Genomic DNA, 16315 nt, shown 5'->3' on the forward strand with positions numbered 1-16315 from the left:
GCGGTAACGGATTTTAGCACATTTTTTACTCGACGAGATGAACGAGAGAGAACGAGAACAAGAACGAGAACGAGAACGACGGGAGAGGACATGTAAGTCCAAAATCATCACCCTTTCTCCTTCTTCTTCTCCTTCTCCTCGAGGAGATCCACCGACCGCGAGGTTGTTCGTCTTCTTCTTTTCGCGCGGGCGTAGAAAGCGCTTTTACGCCCCCGGTGAAAAATTTGAAAATTTTAGCCATATAAGAGTTTGCGCGTTTGCGGGTTTGCGCGCGCACACATATACATACACATCACACACACGCGGGAGAGACAAAGAGAGAAAAAGAGAGAGAGAGAGAATACGAGAGAGAGTCAGAGAGATTATTACAGAGAGAAAAGAGGTTTTTATTAAATGCTATTTATTATACTATTATTCTTTATACACCGCACTTCTAAAAACCCTAAACATCCAATGTCCCAATTTTTTCTTTCTTTTTTTCTTCCTGAGAAACACTTGAAGGGGGAGACGCACTCGTTCTCTCTCTGGATACTTACGCATTAAAGCACCGTCTCTCTCGTTCTCTCTCTCGCGTTGTTGTAATCGTGAAAAGCGATACTCTCATGAGGGCGCAGTATTATCGATCGGTGGAGGATGACGTGGAGCAACGACGCGTGAGCACTCTCGGGGAAAATGATGATGACGATGAAAGAGCTGATGATGCCGCGGGGAAAGGATTTGGATCTTCGCCTTTTTCTCGCGTCTCCGCGTTTGCGCTCGGTGCGGTGGCGTTGTTAGGTTTTGGCACGATTGCGAGTAGTAGGAGTAGTAATAGTTATAATAGCGCGAGAGGAAGCGTGTCGTTTCGATTGGGATCTCGGCATCACTCTTCTTCTTCTTCGTCGTCGTCGTCTTCTTCTGCGAACAGTCGTTTAGGCGATGGCCCGGACGGAGCTCCAATTTGTAGTCAAGACTTGCGGATGATTGAAGACAAGATGAGCGACGGCGCGAACGCGAACGATCCGATCAAACTCGCCATTCAGAACGATATTCCGAACCTATCGGTGTTTCCATCGATTGACCCGAACTGGGCGCATCATAAGAGTTCGTGGTACCACACGCCGGCGTTTAGCGGGAGCAGCGGTGACGACGGGTTCGTCATGTGTTTACCCGGGGAGTGGGACGATTCGTACACGTATAACTTTGATTCTATGTTTCAAGAAGGCATGTGCATCAAAGAAGTGAGAACGGATGTTCAAAATGGCGATTTTACCGGGTGCGACGTCAGGGTGTTCAGCCAATTCGCGTATATTTTCAAGAATGATTTCAAGCAAGGGAACATCACGTCGAGAGCGGAGGACAACGTTTTTCATCCGCCACCGAAACTGAGTTCAGATGTGGTCGATTTCTATTACGCGCACGAATCGCCGGACCATTACGGTTACGAGTTGAGAGGTGAATCGGAGTACTCGCAGAAATCGTTGGCGAATATGCAGTATTTGGCGTGGTTCAACGGCGATCCGGATTCAAACTTGCGATCGAGCGTCTGGTACCCGTTCGGGCCATCTGTTGGGTCTTTGATGAGAGACTTTAAGTATTTTACGAAAGCAAAGGAAGAGAGAATCCCAGTCGTCGCGTGGATGTCCAAAGATTGCGTCCAGCGCGATCGCATCAACTTGTTGGTGGCGTTGTCGAAGCATTTTCCGGTGTTTAGCATGGGGAGGTGCGAGCAAAATATCGCACCACCGCCGGACGATGTGGGACGTTTAGGTGACTTCGAACAGCAGCAGGAAATGAAATCGAACTATATGTTTTACTTCGCGTTGGAAAACGGCGTCCAGTGTCCGCACTACATGACTGAGAAAATATTTGACGCGCTGACGAGAGGTTCGATTCCGATTTACATCGGTTGGGACGGGTTCGACGATTACATCCCGTCCAAAGATGCCGTGATTGATTTGAGAGATTACGCCAGCATCGACCAGTTAGCGGCGAAATTAGCTCAAATTGCCACAAGCGAGAGCGAATACAATAAATTCCACGCGTGGAGACGCAAGTCGCCGTCGGAGTGGCCGCTGAAGTTTCGCAACTTGGTTCGCCAAGTCAGCTCGGATTTGAAATTCGGCATTTGCTCAACTTTGAAAGAAGGACCGTCGAAACATCCACCGGTAGAGCCGTTCGGCCGAGCGCCGACGGACAAATGCGACCACGGCGTGAACATCATGGGAACTCCAGCCAATCAGTACCCGGGGAGACCGGCGGAATGGTGGGAAGTTTTAGGCTGGAAAGCGGATACGGCGGGAGAGGTTCCCAAAGTCGAAGTCGCGGACCCGAAACAATTCTTGACGCAAAAGTGCGATAAAGTGCATCACCCAGAGTGCTGGGATTTGAACATGCCCGGTTTAGTGTCATACGCTGAGGTGTTGTACGCGTCCGAAGCGGACGATAGCGAGGAGGACGCGGAGGAGTCCGGAGTAGAAAACGAAGAGGAAGATGAACAAGAGGTTGAAAAAGCGCACGAGTCGTTCGTCGAAGTCATGGAAGACGTCGTGGACGAAGTCGAAGATGCCTTCGACGGCGACGATGAAGACGACGACGCCTTATCCGACGACAGCAGAACATCTAGCAACGAGAGAAGTCACTCTTCCCACCACCACCACAGAGACGACGACGACGAGGACGAAGAAGAAGAAGAAGACGAAGACGAGGACGAGGACGAAAGCGGAAGCAGAAGCGACCTTCAAGCCAAAGGCAAAGAAGTCATCGGAATGCTCGAAAACCCAGCGACGACGCCGTCCGACCTCCTCCTCCTCCGAAAAGAACTCGAATTGTTAGAAAAAGAAAACGCGCTCCTGACGGTGAAAGAGAAAGCCGCTCGATTGGGCGTCGAAGTATAACGACACCGACGCCGCCTTTTCGCCGCGTCGCCGCCGAAGCCGCCGCCACCTCCACCTCCACCACCGCGACCAGAACGTTTGTAAGTAGCTCCTCTTAGTCTTCGCGCGACTCTTGGATACCGTGTAATCATTATTTAAATCGTAACACTATGAATAATAAAACGCTCTCTTTCATCGCCGACGCGCTTTCAAAGGCGGAATATTTCTCTTTTCAGCATATTCTCTCTCCTTAGAAGTTGACCTCCCCCACTCGTGCACATATTTATACATCGAACAAAACTTTACTCCGGGAAGAAGACAAAGACAAAGAAGAGGAGAGGAGAGGATCTCTGAGACGCGTAAAACACACACACACACACACAGAGAGAGAGAGGGAGAGATCATGTCCGTTAAATCTTCAGCCTCTTCTTCGAGCGCGTTAAGAGGAGGACGACTCCCTCGCATTCCGTTGGGGAAGAAATATTCCTCAACGGATAACGGCGAGACCACGAACAGCGCTTCTCCCTCTTCTTCTTCTTCGAACAACAACAACAACGTGAAGAATCTCCTCAACGCGCCGTTACAAAAGATCAAACTCCCGAACTGGACGTCGATTCCAAACGCCTGCGTGGCGAGCGCCATAGCGGTGTGCTGCACGAACCCGATGGACCGAGCGAAGACGTTGCAGCAGTTACCCGGGAAGAACAATTGGGGCGAGAGTTCGTTCGAAGTCGTGAGGAACATGGCGAAGAGAGAAGGCTTTCTCGCCGGGCCGTATCGAGGGTTACCCTCGGCGGTCGCGAGAGAAGCGAGCAAGAATATGTTTAGAATTGGTTTGTTCACGCCTTTGTTGTTAGCGTTACATCCGCCGGGGAAACATCGAAACGCGCAAACGGGAGAGGAGGTTCCCGTGCCGGCGTGGAAGCGGTTCGTGGCGGGGAGTTTGAGCGGCGCGTTAGGCGCGGTGAGCTCGAACCCATTCGATTTAGTGAAGACTAGGATGCAAGTTCCCGCGGATATGTGCGAATATACCGGGTTGACGAACGCGTTTTCGACGATTATGAAAGGCGAAGGGTGGAAGGCGCTTTATAAAGGGGTCGGCGCGTCCGTGTGTAGAGATATGTTGGGGTCCTCGGTGAATTTAACCGTGCAAAGCGTCGCGAGCGAGTGGATGATTCAGAAAGAGGTGTTTCCACCCGGGTCGCCGTGGTTAGGGGGGGTGTCAGGGGTGTTGAGTGCGGCCGCGAGCGTGGCGGTGATGCAACCGATCGATACGAGCAGAGCGTACGTGTATTTGAAACCGCACATTTTTTCAAACTCGATCGAAGCGATGCGATACATCGTATTGAAAGAAGGACCGCTGAAGTTGTATAAAGGCGCAATTCCACACTTTTTGAGAACGGCGCCGCACTACGCGGCTATGTTCAGCATTTTAGAATACATCACCGGGAAAGAGCGGGTTATAGTCAGAGATTTGAACGCCAAACGATTTCGAGAGCTTGGGATTTTCGATAAAGACGTCTCCAACGAGCTCGCGAAGATGTGTAAAGTTAAAGTGTTCAAACCGAAACAAGAGATTAGCAAAAGCGGCGACGTGGAGAAAGAAATGGTGCTGATCGTGCGCGGGAAAGCGTTGACGCCTAACTCTGGCGTGGCCAGTTCTGGGTCGTATTTCGGCGAGCAATCGTTAATTCACGAGAACCACAGAGCCGGGGAAACCGTCGTCGCGAAAACTTCGACGACGTGTTTAGTCGTCGACAAGATGGATTTCAAGAGAGCCACGTTGCGAGCGCAACGATTACGCGGACAAGTTAAGAAGAGGACAACAAAAGCAGACGAAAAGGACGACGACAAAGATCAAGACCGATTCACGGCGGCCACGTCCGATTTCTCCACCGACGGCGACGCCATGATGGGATACTACGCCAAAAAAATGGACGAAATAGAATATCGCGAACAACTCTCCACGAGCTGGCGAAAGTCGCGCGACAAAAAACTCATCGACTCCGTCCAAGTCTTCAAAGGCATGTCCCCGTACGAACGCGCGTTAATCGTCGAGTCTGCTAAAAAACGCCGCTACGAATCCGGCGAAAAAATCATCCGCGAAGGCGACCGAGACAAGGAGAAAACGTTCTTCGTCGTCCTCAAAGGCCGCGCCGCGATGGTCGCCAGAGACGCCGATTTCGACGAAGACAAACTCATAAACATGAAAAACCCGCAGCAAATCCGTAAAATTGTCCGAACGTTCGCCCCTGGCGGTCATTTCGGCGGCAAAGCGTTATTAACCGGCAATCCTCGCCAAATGACCATCGTCGCTCGAGGCAACGTCGAAGCGTTAGCCATCGACGGCCAAAGCTTGCGAGAGTTGCGAGAGAAAGATCCAAACTTGGTCGAAAAGATTAAAAAGAATTTGAAAAGAGAGAGCGATAAAATCGGCGATTGGAGGTTTAGCAGCATGATGATGGCGTAATTATAATACGTTTAAAATGTTCAGATGTCGTTCTCGCGCGAGAGAGAGAAAGAGTAGTTTTTTGTCGTCAAGACAGCCGTCACATTACCAGCACGCATTTTCACACATGTCCACTACTGTCACCGTCACCGTCCTTTACTTCGCCTCCGCTCGAGAGGCGACTCGAACAGAGTCCGAGCGAATTTCTTTCGCCACCTCTTCCTCTTCCTCCTCCTTTGCGACGACGAACGTGTCCGCGCTTAAAGTCGCTCTGATTGAAAAGCACGGGGAAAAACTCGCTCGGATTTTAGAAACGGCCGCGATATCCGTCGATTGCGAGTACACGGAAGGGGATGAAGATGAGATTCGGAGTGGGAGCGAGGTGGCGGTTATTCCGCCCATTTCTGGCGGGTAGTAGTCTTTTGTAGCTTTTGTGTGATGTGTGTGATCGTCTCGTCGAGTCGTTCGTCGTTCGTGAGTAGTAGTCTAGGAGTAGTTAAAAGTGTAACTGACATAAACGCGTGACACAGGAGCAAGCGAATATCGTTCACTACAGTTACGAAGAAGGAAGAACACACACACACACAGAGAAAAAGAGAGAGAGAGAGATAGAGAGATAGACGCACGCACGAAAATGTACAGTAGTTATACGGCGCGATATACTCGTAGACACCAAAATACACTTAAAGACAACTTCAAGACACATTGAACTCCACATATATACACTAATACTAATACTAAATGCGTTTCATCACCATCGCGAATAGCAACAGTGGGAATAACTACGGTGAACTTTGGAAGCGAGTCGTCGTCAGAGCGAAGAACGCGGGGTCGATGATGATGCGCAATACTACTACTACTACTCCTCGTGGTCTGGGGAAATCCGCCAACGGTCATCGGCATCATCAGCCTTCGACGACGACGAAAGCGGCGGCTGGTAGCAACGGTGTGGCGCACTCGTCGTCGTCCTCATTTAGAATACCACCAGGAATGATGAAATCCGCGCTCACGAGCGCTGGTTTAGGCATCGTCGGCGATTGCGTCGCGCAAACTTTGCAACACCAACACCAACGAAAACAACAACACACGAGCAACAGCTTTAGTGAGAAGTACGATTCCCCGAGAACGGCGAGACAGTCTCTGTTCAACCTGACCTTCTACGGTCCACTCCAACACGTGTGGTACGCGTTCCTGGGAGCAAAATGGCCCACAGTTTCCGGTTCGTTGGCGTATGCGAACATCCGCCCGTTTGCGACGAAAGTCTTCTTGAACCAAGCCGCGCTCGGGCCGGTAGTCGTCGCGTGCTTCTTCGCCTGGTCGCAACTGCTCACGAATACGTTCACCGCGACGAGTTGGCGAGAAAAAGTGCAAAGAGACGCGTTGCCGACGTTACAAAAAGGCTGGGCGTTTTGGGTGCCCGCGAGCTGCGTGAACTTTGCACTCGTTCCCGTGAATAGGCAGGTTTTGTACATGTCTTGCTGTTCCGTCGTGTGGAACTGCATATTGAGCCAAGCCGGGAACACGACGAAAGAAGAAACCCGCGACGCTTCAAAGAAGACGAAGACGAAGAAGAAATAATAACGATACTACTAATAATACGCACGTGTAGAGTAGAAACAGAAGAACAAGAGAGAGAAATGAGAGAGCGAGAGTGTGTACACCGTGTCGTTTAGACTCTGCGTATGTATTCGCAACCTACATATTAGTCCTGTATATTTGTGAAAAACTTGCCTTTTCCTTCATTATTTTTCCGTTCTAAAATTCACACAAACTCAAAATATCATGGACAGATACCGCGCAGAGTTTTGGCGCAAAGACTTATCCGACGTCGCGTTCTTCCGAACGGTCGCGTGTGCGCTCTGGGCGTCGTTTGGCATGGTCGTGCCGGTACGTTTTTGTTTTCTCTTGGTCTTTTTAAAGAGTCGTTACTGTTCGGGAAATTCAAAATCGCTCATTTTCCCCCTACTCGTGGTGTGTGTTCATGGCTGACGTTTACGTGCTCTCTTCTTACTTACCTCGAACAACAACACTAAAACGACTCTGTATCAAAGGTGTCCGCGTTTTACTTCCTCCTGTTCCTTGTGAGACTGGGGACGTTCGCGAATTTTTGCAAAACGTCCGGGATTTTTTTTGCACTCGCGATGCCGGTCTCCTTCGTGACCGCCAGAGCAGGGAGGCCGACGGCAGCGAAAGCAGGCGGAAACGGCGGTCGGCATCAGAATATCCCCGGAGTTTCAGATTCTCGAAACTATCACTTTCTCATCTCGAGAGATATGCTGGATTCGAGTCACGGGATCGCGCTCCCTGATGCGAGCCGTCCTTCGGCGAAGCGAGCAGAGGAGGCGCGCTCGCATATGAACGCGACGCGATGGAAAGCGAAAAGAGCGACGGACGCTTTGGCGTTTGTTCTCGTGAGAGTTTTCGTGGCTGGGATGTTTTTGATGCCAATGTTTAGTAGTCGTGGTAGTGGTAGCAGCGGTGGTGGTAAGTATGATAGCGTTGGGTATTTTGGAGCCTTGTACGCGTTCGTGTTGTCGGCGGGGAGTTTAGGTTTGGCGCGGGCGTGGGCGACGTGGAATTGGTCGGTTTGGTCAAACGTGAGAACAGTTTTAGCGCCATTTTCCGGGCACGGGGATAGGATCGTGCAATCGTCGAGGATTTTGTCCTGGTTGGAGAAATCGAGGAACCAGTTTAGTGGTGGTGGTGGTGGAGTGAGCAAAGAGTCGTCGATTTTAAGGGAGAAAATTGTGAGCTCTCGCGCCGATGGGAATCACAAAGCGTTGTTGGAGAAAGTGCGATTGGCGGCTCTTACGTTTCCGAGATTTCACGACGACTTACACTTTCAGTTTTCGCAGGCCGGTCAGCGCAGACGGTATTATCGAGTGAAACGAATCGCGTTTGATGTCGCGATGGACCCAATTGTGGTTTTATATTCCGCGAAGATGGTAGTCGTCGCGTTTGTAGCTCAAATTTGTTTGAGTTGGTTTCGATTGGCGCCGGCGACGTCTCTTTTTTCTTTGTTTTCAAAGTTTGTTCCAGGGTACGTCGTTTACGTCGCGTTTAAAATTTGCAGGGACGTGTGCGAATCGATATTGACCGAACCGTACGCGTTTCGACCGGATACGAGAGCCGCAGGGACGGAACGCACAGCATTGGAACCGTTGATGAGAGCGATGCGAGGCGAATTCGTTTCCGAATACGCGTTTTCGCAAATCTTAGCGTTTGACGATTGCTTGAAAATTGTGAGTGGTGACGACTTCGAGTACGGGAGACTACCGTTGCTATACAGTAGGAGCGATGCGATGGCATCCGCTGCGTTTGGCGTTGTCGCGCCGGGGAGAAGACGATTCGCCGCGGACGCGAACGCGGACGAAGACGACGAGGACGAGGACGGCGAAAAGACGCCAGATTTCTTGGACGTTTTATCTATCAAGCGCGCATTCTTAGCGTGCGCTTTAGCCCCGGCAACGGCAGTGGCGCGAGCCATGCGTGACTTCAACGAGAAGGCTATAGTGGCGGACTCGAGATCGAGCGCGGGACCTCCGTCTGCTGTTTCCATGTCCAGCGTCGGCGGCGGCGTAGTAAGAGGGGTTGACGGCTTCGATGGCGTAGGAGGGAGCATTGGTGGCATGTTAAGCCTCGAAGCGATACAAATGCGAAAACACAGACAGTCGCAAGCGTCGATTGCATCCAAAAGAGCGGCACAAGCGGTGGAAGATTACGGCGCGCTCGCTGACTTAGGGATGGCAATCGCCGCGGCCATGTTTAGCAACGTGGACGAGTTTGGGGACGAAATGTTGAACGGTAAAGGTAGTATTGACCATCGAAACAATGAGAACGTTTTAGGTGAGCACGAACGACCGACGTTTAGGGACGTTGCTATTGCGACGTGCGCGTATCGCGAGGCGGTCAAACGCGTGAGACAGGTGACGTTCCCAGATTCTGCGCTGACGACGACGACTTTGTCGACGCAGAGCCACTCGGAACGCGACGCGACGGATACCGTGGCGCCACAAACAACGACGACAGCGCTGGACGGTACCGTCCATGAACCAATTATCCGCCCATCTGGTACACCATTCCAAACTGGATGGACGACAACATCTGCTCGGGGAAGAAACGAAAACGTTTCCTTTTGGTCCTCCCTCGGCGGCGGCGGCGGCGGCGACGTTGGTTCCTCTGCCTCGTCCTCTCTCTACTCCACCTACCCTGCGCTCGCGCAACTTTCAGTCGCCGAAGCCGCGCGACTCCACGAGTCCTTCGCCAATACCGTCGTCTCCAAACTCGCGTTACTCTCCCAAAATGGCGCGTTATTCGCTCGACCGGGCGCTCGACTCGCCTTTCTCGAGAAAGCCATGAACAAACCGGCCTCGCCGCCCATATTGGGTCAATTCAAATCCAGACGCGGATTGAGCAGCATTCGTCGTCGTCCTCGTCAATTCGGCAGCACAGATGCATCATCATCGTTTCTCGACGACGACGACGGGAAGAATTTGGAGGAGGAGGAGTTTTACGACGACGAGGATAACGACGAGGAGAGAGATTTGAGGTGTTCCTACTTCGGCGACGTCGACGCGCACGAGAAAGTCCTCGCCGGCGCGGTGTCCTCCTTTAACGCGGCAGCTTAAGGATTCTTTTCGGAAATCATGAGAGCATCAAAATTGATGAGAGCGACGGCGTTCTGGGCGTAGTAGAAATTGTATACATTTTTTCCCTCTTTGGGGCTGCACTTTTTGTCGCACCATTGGGGAAACGCATTCTCACAGACACACATAAAACATCGGATAAAAAATGGCGGCACTTCTCGTTTCTCGCGCGAGGAACATGTTCCTCTCCTCGACGCCTTCTTCTTCTTCGTCCCGTCGTTACTCTCCTCCTGTGCCTTTCTCGCGTCGTCGTCGTCTCGGTCGTTTTCCTATTCCTCCTCCTCGGGACAATTCGTGCGCCGGCATCCGCACCCAAGCGTCTTCTTCTTCTTCTCCGAGTAGTCGCAGTTCCTCGGGGACGGAAAGAAAAGAAAAAGAAGAAAAGCATCACGAGCTAGAGAAGACGAATTTCAAAAAAGGGCGAGGATTGGACGTGGACGTGCGCCCGCACAGGTACGAGGAGGAGTTGAGGGAGAAAATATCCAAAGCGGTGGCTGTTTTGTTGCAAAAACGAATTAAGACAACACCAACTTTGTTGAGTAGCAGCGGTAGCGATGGAAGTAACAACATTGAAATATTTAAATCGAAGCAAACGAATGGCGGTTTCCGCATGCGAGCGGTATTTGGGGTGCATTTAGACGGTCCAATAGACGCGAGGTATAGCATGGTTGAAGTTTTGGGGACGTCGACGCTTCCGTCCGGGAAAATCTACAAGGAGAAGAAGACGGTGTTGGTGGATTCGTTCCCGATGGGATCGGACGCGATGCGAGCGGCGATGCCTTCGGTGAGAAGTTTAGTGGAACGAGACGATGCGAATTTGAGGAGGAGGCTTTTTCAGGTGGAGTTTCTGACCGCGACGAGTGGCGACGTGGTGGTGACGATGTGTTATCACCGGAAGTTGGACGAAGAGTGGGTGAAAGCGGCGGAAGGGATGCGAGAGGAGATGAATAGGATGCATCCGGAGTTGAACGTGTCGATTGTTGGGAGAGCGAATAGGATGAGAAAGGTGATAGGGAATGCGTTTGTGATGGAAAATGTTCACTTGGACGGTACAGTTTTGAAGTATAAGCAATTGGAAGGGCAGTTTGCTCAACCGAACGCGCAGATTGCGACCGAAATGCTCAAGTTTGCGCGTTCGTGTTGCGCGCCTTCTTCGAATACGAATGATTTTCTAGAACTCTATTGCGGCAACGGCCATTTTACGGTGGCACTATCGCCTTTTTTTCGAACGTGTTTATCCACGGAGATTTCGAAAACGAACATAGCCGCCGCTCGAGAAAACATAGAAATGAATGGGATTAAAAACACGCACGTCGTGCGCTTATCCGCCGAAGAGGTTGTTCAAGCCATCGACGGCGAACGCGTGTTCACGAGATTGAAGGACACTCAGTTAGATTTAACCACGCTGAATATCAAAACTGTCCTCGTGGACCCGCCTCGCGCCGGATGCGGCCCGGAAGTCTCCAAGATGCTACAAAGATTCGAGAACATTGTCTACATCAGCTGCAACGTGGAGACCTTGGCGGAAGATATGCTCATCCTCTCCGAAACGCACGACATGAAGCGCTTCGCGGTGTTTGACCAGTTTCCATACACACCCCATTTAGAATGCGGCGCGTACTTAGTTAAGAAGTGTACCGGTAGTTAAAATGATAGAATTATAGACTAATAACTAAAAAGCATACATAAAAAATAAAAGCTACCTAGCTAACGACATTTAAAAGAGCTAATGATGATACGGTTCCCCTCGAACAATCGTCCACGCTCTGTAAATCTGTTCCAAGAGGACCATCCTCGCCACGCGATGATTCATCACCATCTCGCTCAATCGCAACGACACGTCCGCTCTCGCTCGCACTTCCTCCCCGTGCCCGAACGGCCCTCCAATCACAAATACCAACCTACCGTGGCCTAAATCCCCGCTCTTGCACAAAACATCCGACGCAAATCTCTCCGACGTGTACGATTGTCCTCGTTCGCACATCAAAACCACAAAATCTCTCGCATCGATCTTCTTCATCACCCGCTCGCCTTCGCTCGCTTTTTGCTCTTCGATACCTTTCTCATTCTTTGGATTTTGTGGGCAGGAAATCATCTCAAACTTAGGATTGTATCGCTTAATCTTCGTCTCAAAATCAACTTCCAACTTTTTATACAAATTGTTCTCGTCCCCTCCTCCTGATGATTTGACCGCGATAATCGCGGTCGGGATTGGGAGGCATTCGCGCCTGTTTTTTATTCGATTCGTGTCCAACTGCGTTTGCAACGAGAGATTCTTTTTTCCCGACGGCGAGGAAGAAGAAGAAGAAGAAGAAGAAGAAGCAGTTGTTATTGTCGTCGATATTCTCGATATCCTCGCGTTCTTCCGCACGCACGCACATCTCGCGCATCTGATCAGATTAGTCGCCCCTTTCGTTCCGAAGAGGAGGAGGCCCCGGTGTAACATGGATATCTGATATCTGTTGTGGTAGGTATTTCGTCTGGGGAAATGAGGTGAAATTGCGCACAACTTGCGCGCGGAGTACTCTCATCATCGTCGGCTTTAAAATGTCCTCCCCTCTCCCAAAAGCGACCACCAAAAAGAAGAAGGAGAACGAGGCGAACGACATAAACGGGAATAAGAAGCAAAAGAAAGTCGCAGCGGCGCTCATTCCAGAAATCATCCCCCGAGATGCGTTGGAACGCGCAGACGAAGATTTCAAAGACGACGACGACGAAACGAAGCGTCGCTTCACCGCGGTGGCGTTCAACGTCGCCGGTTTGCGCGCTTTGTTAAAGAATAAACCCGAATGTTTACGAAAAATTGCGGACGAAACGAAGTGCGACGCGATGATGTTCTCCGAGCACAAGCTTAATCCGGAAAACGTGGAGGAGGCGACGAGACAGTTGAAGGAGTTGTTGCCTGAGTTTACGACGGTGAAGTTTGCGTGTTCGACGGCGAAGAAAGGGTACGCTGGAGTTTGTGTTTTGGCGAAGGGCGAGTGCGAAGAGGCGAGAAAAAAAGAAGGTGGGAAATCGCCGATGAAACAAACGTCGATTAAGGATATGTTTGGCGGCGGCGCGAGCGAGAAGAAGAAGGAAGCGCCAATCCCTACGAACGCCGCCGCCGCGAGGCGATACGACGGATCAAGGCTTTTAAAAGTCACGGAAGGGTTGCTCGATGGGAAACATCTCTCGGAAGGCCGCGCGATTACTTTGGAATACGAATCGTTCAACGCACTATTCACGTACGTTCCAAACAGCGGGCAAAAGCTGGACCGTTTGGATTGGAGAATCAACACGTGGGAAAAAGAGTGTCGCGAGCATTTGAACGCGTTGCAGGCGAAGAAACCGACGATTTACGGCGGTGATTTAAACGTGGCGCATCTAGATATCGACATTTATAACGTAGACGCAAAACACATTCCAAAATCAGCAGGGACGACGCCGGAAGAGAGGAACGCGTTTGGAGTGATGACGAGAGAGTGCGATATGAAAGATTGCTTTCGCTATTTCCATCCTGGGAAGAGCGGGTGGTTTACGTATTGGTCTCAACGAGTCGGGAACAGGCCAAAGAATAGAGGTTTACGTTTGGATTACTTCTTAGCTAGCAGCAAAATGTTCGCAAAAGGCGCACATGTGAAGGTGGTGTCCAGTAGAATATTGACGGAGATGAATGGAAGCGACCATTGCCCCGTATCGATCACGTTGGCATTGCGGGAGTAATTAATTGAGGCGCTCAAGATTTTTCATCATCGTTTCTCTTAACCTACAACTACAGATACTATTACTACTGTTTTACATCTTTAGAGCATCGCGTCGTCTACTTCTACGTCTTTCAGCTCGTCGTCTTCACTTTCTTTCCTATTCTTTCCTTCGTGCGATTTGGTAACTCGATCGCGTTTTCGCGCAACTTTTTTGTTTTTCGGAGTAAGCAAGCGTTCGTATTTCACCTCGACGCTATCCTTCAAAAACGAAAGCAGGGATCTGACGCTAGAGAATTTCGGACTAGATTTCGCATTTTTTGTCAGGAAAGTTTGAAAGGTGCTCACGTATCGCTTGCATCTTTCATCAAACGGAAATGCGATACACGCCGCGACGGCTTTGTATTTGCAAAGCGCGATGTTCGAGAAAGTAATTTCCTTCGGATTGGCAAACATCCGTTCCGGCCACCACGCGCGATTCGTGCTCACGTTTTGAAAGATAATCTCGTATTGCCTCGCGTGCGCGTCGTCGTTTTCTCCTATACACGTTTCGACGCCCACTAGCGCGGTGCTCAAATATTTCCAAGACTGTTCGTCTTTCGGAAAACACTCAACGCGTTCGCACGCGACGTGTAATAACTCGTTTACATCAATCGCGCTTCCGATGTATGCGACGCTTGCCGTATCCATCGCGCTAAAATTATCCCCCGCTTCGTTGATACTTCCTTCATCGTCGTCATCGAACGCATCTTCCAAAAAATCAATTCCTTCTATGCGTTGCACATTCTCCGCTTTATAATTGTACTTCCAGCAATGCATTAAAAAGCGCGTGGATATTTCGCACGTCGGGTCGACTCGCACGGCGGCGAGACACGCACTCGCTATGTTTTGCGCGTCCATGCAGTCAAGAGGACGGGATTTAGGCGGAGCAAAGCCTTTTCGAGACCTTTCCGCGTGGTCTTTTCGATACCCGCGTGCGTATGCTCGAATCAAAAAAGTCGCCAAAGCCTCTCTCGCGTCTTTATCGTTCGGGAACTCTTCGACGAGCTTTCTCAACTGCTCATCCACGGTGACCATAGTCATTTCCGGTTCTTGCCAATTCGCTGGATTTTTGGCCAAAGTGAGCATCGCGAAAGCTATGGTAAGTTTGATCGCGTCGTCGCTCGACGACGCCGAAGAAAAATTCGCATTAATGTCCTGTCGTTCGTTGTTGCTGTTGTTGTTGCTGTTGTTCTTTTTTGTCGCCCTGGCCTCGAGTAAGCTCGAAATGGAAATGAGCGCACTCGTTCGTAGCGAATCGTCGCCGTACGCTCCACTCTCGGCTCTAGCATCCAGGGTTTTCGCAATCGATTTACCTCTTCTTTTCATTTCTATCTCTTTACTCGTGAGTGGCGATCGACACATCTCCAGCCGTAGCACGTGTTTTCGCACGGTCTCGTCTTTCACGGATTCAAACCAAAGCGCGACTTTCAACATCGCCGCATCCGTGAGCAAACGCGTGCTGGAACGTAATTTTTTCTTCTTGTCTTTGGGAAAGAAATTACACATCTTGACGCCGCGACCTTCGAGTAACCGCACGGCCTCTGTCACTTCAGGTCCCAGGTTTATTTCTAGCTTATTGTCCTCCTTCTCTTCTTTCTCTTCTTCTTCTTTCTCTTCTTCGTCGTACCCGCCAAACCGGGAAGCGTGCGGCAGCGCTTTCTTCCTTTTCGCCTTCCTCAACGCCTTCGCCTTCTCCGTGCTCACCCTCGCCTCTCTCGCTTTCCTCCTCGCGGCTCGGAAAAACTCCCCGAACGCGCTCTCGAACCTCGCCTGATGCCTCTCGCCCCCAACGTTCGCCTCTTTCAATAAATTCGCATAAATCACCTTCGCGTCTCTCTCTTCCTCTTCCTCCTCTTCGCCTCCTCGACCTCCACTCATCAACTCCAAACAACTCTTCATCGCTAATCGCTCGTGCTTCTTGTGCGTCTCCCAATCATTCCGCTCGACTTTATGGTGCCAACTCAACGTCTTTCTCTTCCTCCGTCTCTCATTCGCCTCTTCGTCTTCGTCCTCCTCTTCTTCATTGTCCTCGTTCCGTCCTCCGTCCTCCAAAGCCTCTTCCTCCCGGTACATCCGCTTCCGACTGATGGCTAACAACGCTGCCGTCGTTCGCGCCGCTAACTCGAAATCGCCGCTCTGCAAGCAACACGCAACCAATCGATACACGTTCTCCGCCGCGTGTTTTCGGATGGACGTTTTCTCCTTCTTGATGACTCCCGTTCTTGTCGTCGTCGTCGTCTCGGGTGAACGCAGAAGAAGCATTCTCTCCTTTTTCCCAAGGAGTCTCAGAGGAAACAAAAGTTCTGATTCGTCCGCAATCTTCTTCGCCGAGCGTACTCCTCCTCCTCCTCCTCCCTTCCGATCCGTTCTCCTTCTCCTTCTCCTTTTCGTACCCCTTTTTCTTCGGTCGTCGTCGAAAGAATCGTCCTCCTCATCGCTTCGTTCCTCCTCCTCCGTCAAATGCGTTCCTTGGTCTTCTTCGTTCGACGACGACGCATCCAATCGCTTCTCTGGATGTAAATGTTTCGTCCGTTTCGAACGCGCGTTGCGCGTGCTGTGCAACGTTCTCGACACGCCGGAGGAGGATACTTTCGACGCTTTGCTTTTGGTCGTCGTCATCGAAACATAGGAGTAGAAGAG

The 16315-nt window shown here is 50.8% G+C and overlaps 10 protein-coding genes across 10 annotated transcripts; 8 read left to right on the top strand and 2 right to left on the bottom strand.

The window, feature by feature from the left end:
• Positions 1-602: 602 nt before the first annotated feature.
• Bathy09g02690 (predicted protein) lies at positions 603-2876 on the top strand (the record flags this gene model as incomplete). Its single annotated transcript, XM_007511257.1, has 1 exon — positions 603-2876. The coding sequence occupies one exon, from the start codon at positions 603-605 to the stop codon at positions 2874-2876; it is 2274 nt and encodes a 757-aa protein (XP_007511319.1).
• Positions 2877-3258: 382 nt separating this feature from the next.
• On the top strand, positions 3259-5325 carry Bathy09g02700 (mitochondrial carrier family; the record flags this gene model as incomplete). The annotated part of the gene is made up of 1 exon (XM_007510900.1): positions 3259-5325. One exon carries the CDS (start codon positions 3259-3261, stop codon positions 5323-5325), a length of 2067 nt encoding a protein of 688 aa, XP_007510962.1.
• A 106-nt stretch (positions 5326-5431) lies between these two features.
• Positions 5432-5719, top strand: Bathy09g02710 (unknown protein; the record flags this gene model as incomplete). Its single annotated transcript, XM_007511244.1, has 1 exon — positions 5432-5719. One exon carries the CDS (start codon positions 5432-5434, stop codon positions 5717-5719), a length of 288 nt encoding a protein of 95 aa, XP_007511306.1.
• Positions 5720-6045: 326 nt separating this feature from the next.
• Bathy09g02720 (predicted protein) lies at positions 6046-6882 on the top strand (the record flags this gene model as incomplete). The annotated part of the gene is made up of 1 exon (XM_007510917.1): positions 6046-6882. One exon carries the CDS (start codon positions 6046-6048, stop codon positions 6880-6882), a length of 837 nt encoding a protein of 278 aa, XP_007510979.1.
• Positions 6883-7086: 204 nt separating this feature from the next.
• On the top strand, positions 7087-7293 carry Bathy09g02730 (unknown protein; the record flags this gene model as incomplete). Its single annotated transcript, XM_007510954.1, has 1 exon — positions 7087-7293. The coding sequence occupies one exon, from the start codon at positions 7087-7089 to the stop codon at positions 7291-7293; it is 207 nt and encodes a 68-aa protein (XP_007511016.1).
• A 152-nt stretch (positions 7294-7445) lies between these two features.
• Positions 7446-9932, top strand: Bathy09g02740 (unknown protein; the record flags this gene model as incomplete). Its single annotated transcript, XM_007510839.1, has 1 exon — positions 7446-9932. The coding sequence occupies one exon, from the start codon at positions 7446-7448 to the stop codon at positions 9930-9932; it is 2487 nt and encodes an 828-aa protein (XP_007510901.1).
• A 163-nt stretch (positions 9933-10095) lies between these two features.
• On the top strand, positions 10096-11598 carry Bathy09g02750 (tRNA (uracil-5-)-methyltransferase; the record flags this gene model as incomplete). Its single annotated transcript, XM_007511146.1, has 1 exon — positions 10096-11598. One exon carries the CDS (start codon positions 10096-10098, stop codon positions 11596-11598), a length of 1503 nt encoding a protein of 500 aa, XP_007511208.1.
• A 78-nt stretch (positions 11599-11676) lies between these two features.
• Positions 11677-12396, bottom strand: Bathy09g02760 (alpha/beta knot family protein; the record flags this gene model as incomplete). Its single annotated transcript, XM_007511022.1, has 1 exon — positions 11677-12396. One exon carries the CDS (start codon positions 12394-12396, stop codon positions 11677-11679), a length of 720 nt encoding a protein of 239 aa, XP_007511084.1.
• A 101-nt stretch (positions 12397-12497) lies between these two features.
• On the top strand, positions 12498-13655 carry Bathy09g02770 (predicted protein; the record flags this gene model as incomplete). The annotated part of the gene is made up of 1 exon (XM_007510814.1): positions 12498-13655. One exon carries the CDS (start codon positions 12498-12500, stop codon positions 13653-13655), a length of 1158 nt encoding a protein of 385 aa, XP_007510876.1.
• Positions 13656-13735: 80 nt separating this feature from the next.
• Positions 13736-16294, bottom strand: Bathy09g02780 (unknown protein; the record flags this gene model as incomplete). The annotated part of the gene is made up of 1 exon (XM_007511249.1): positions 13736-16294. One exon carries the CDS (start codon positions 16292-16294, stop codon positions 13736-13738), a length of 2559 nt encoding a protein of 852 aa, XP_007511311.1.
• Positions 16295-16315: the final 21 nt, after the last annotated feature.

The sequence above is a fragment of the Bathycoccus prasinos genome (assembly GCF_002220235.1).
Source record: "Bathycoccus prasinos genomic : Chromosome_9".
Taxonomy (NCBI): Eukaryota; Viridiplantae; Chlorophyta; class Mamiellophyceae; order Mamiellales; family Bathycoccaceae; genus Bathycoccus; species Bathycoccus prasinos.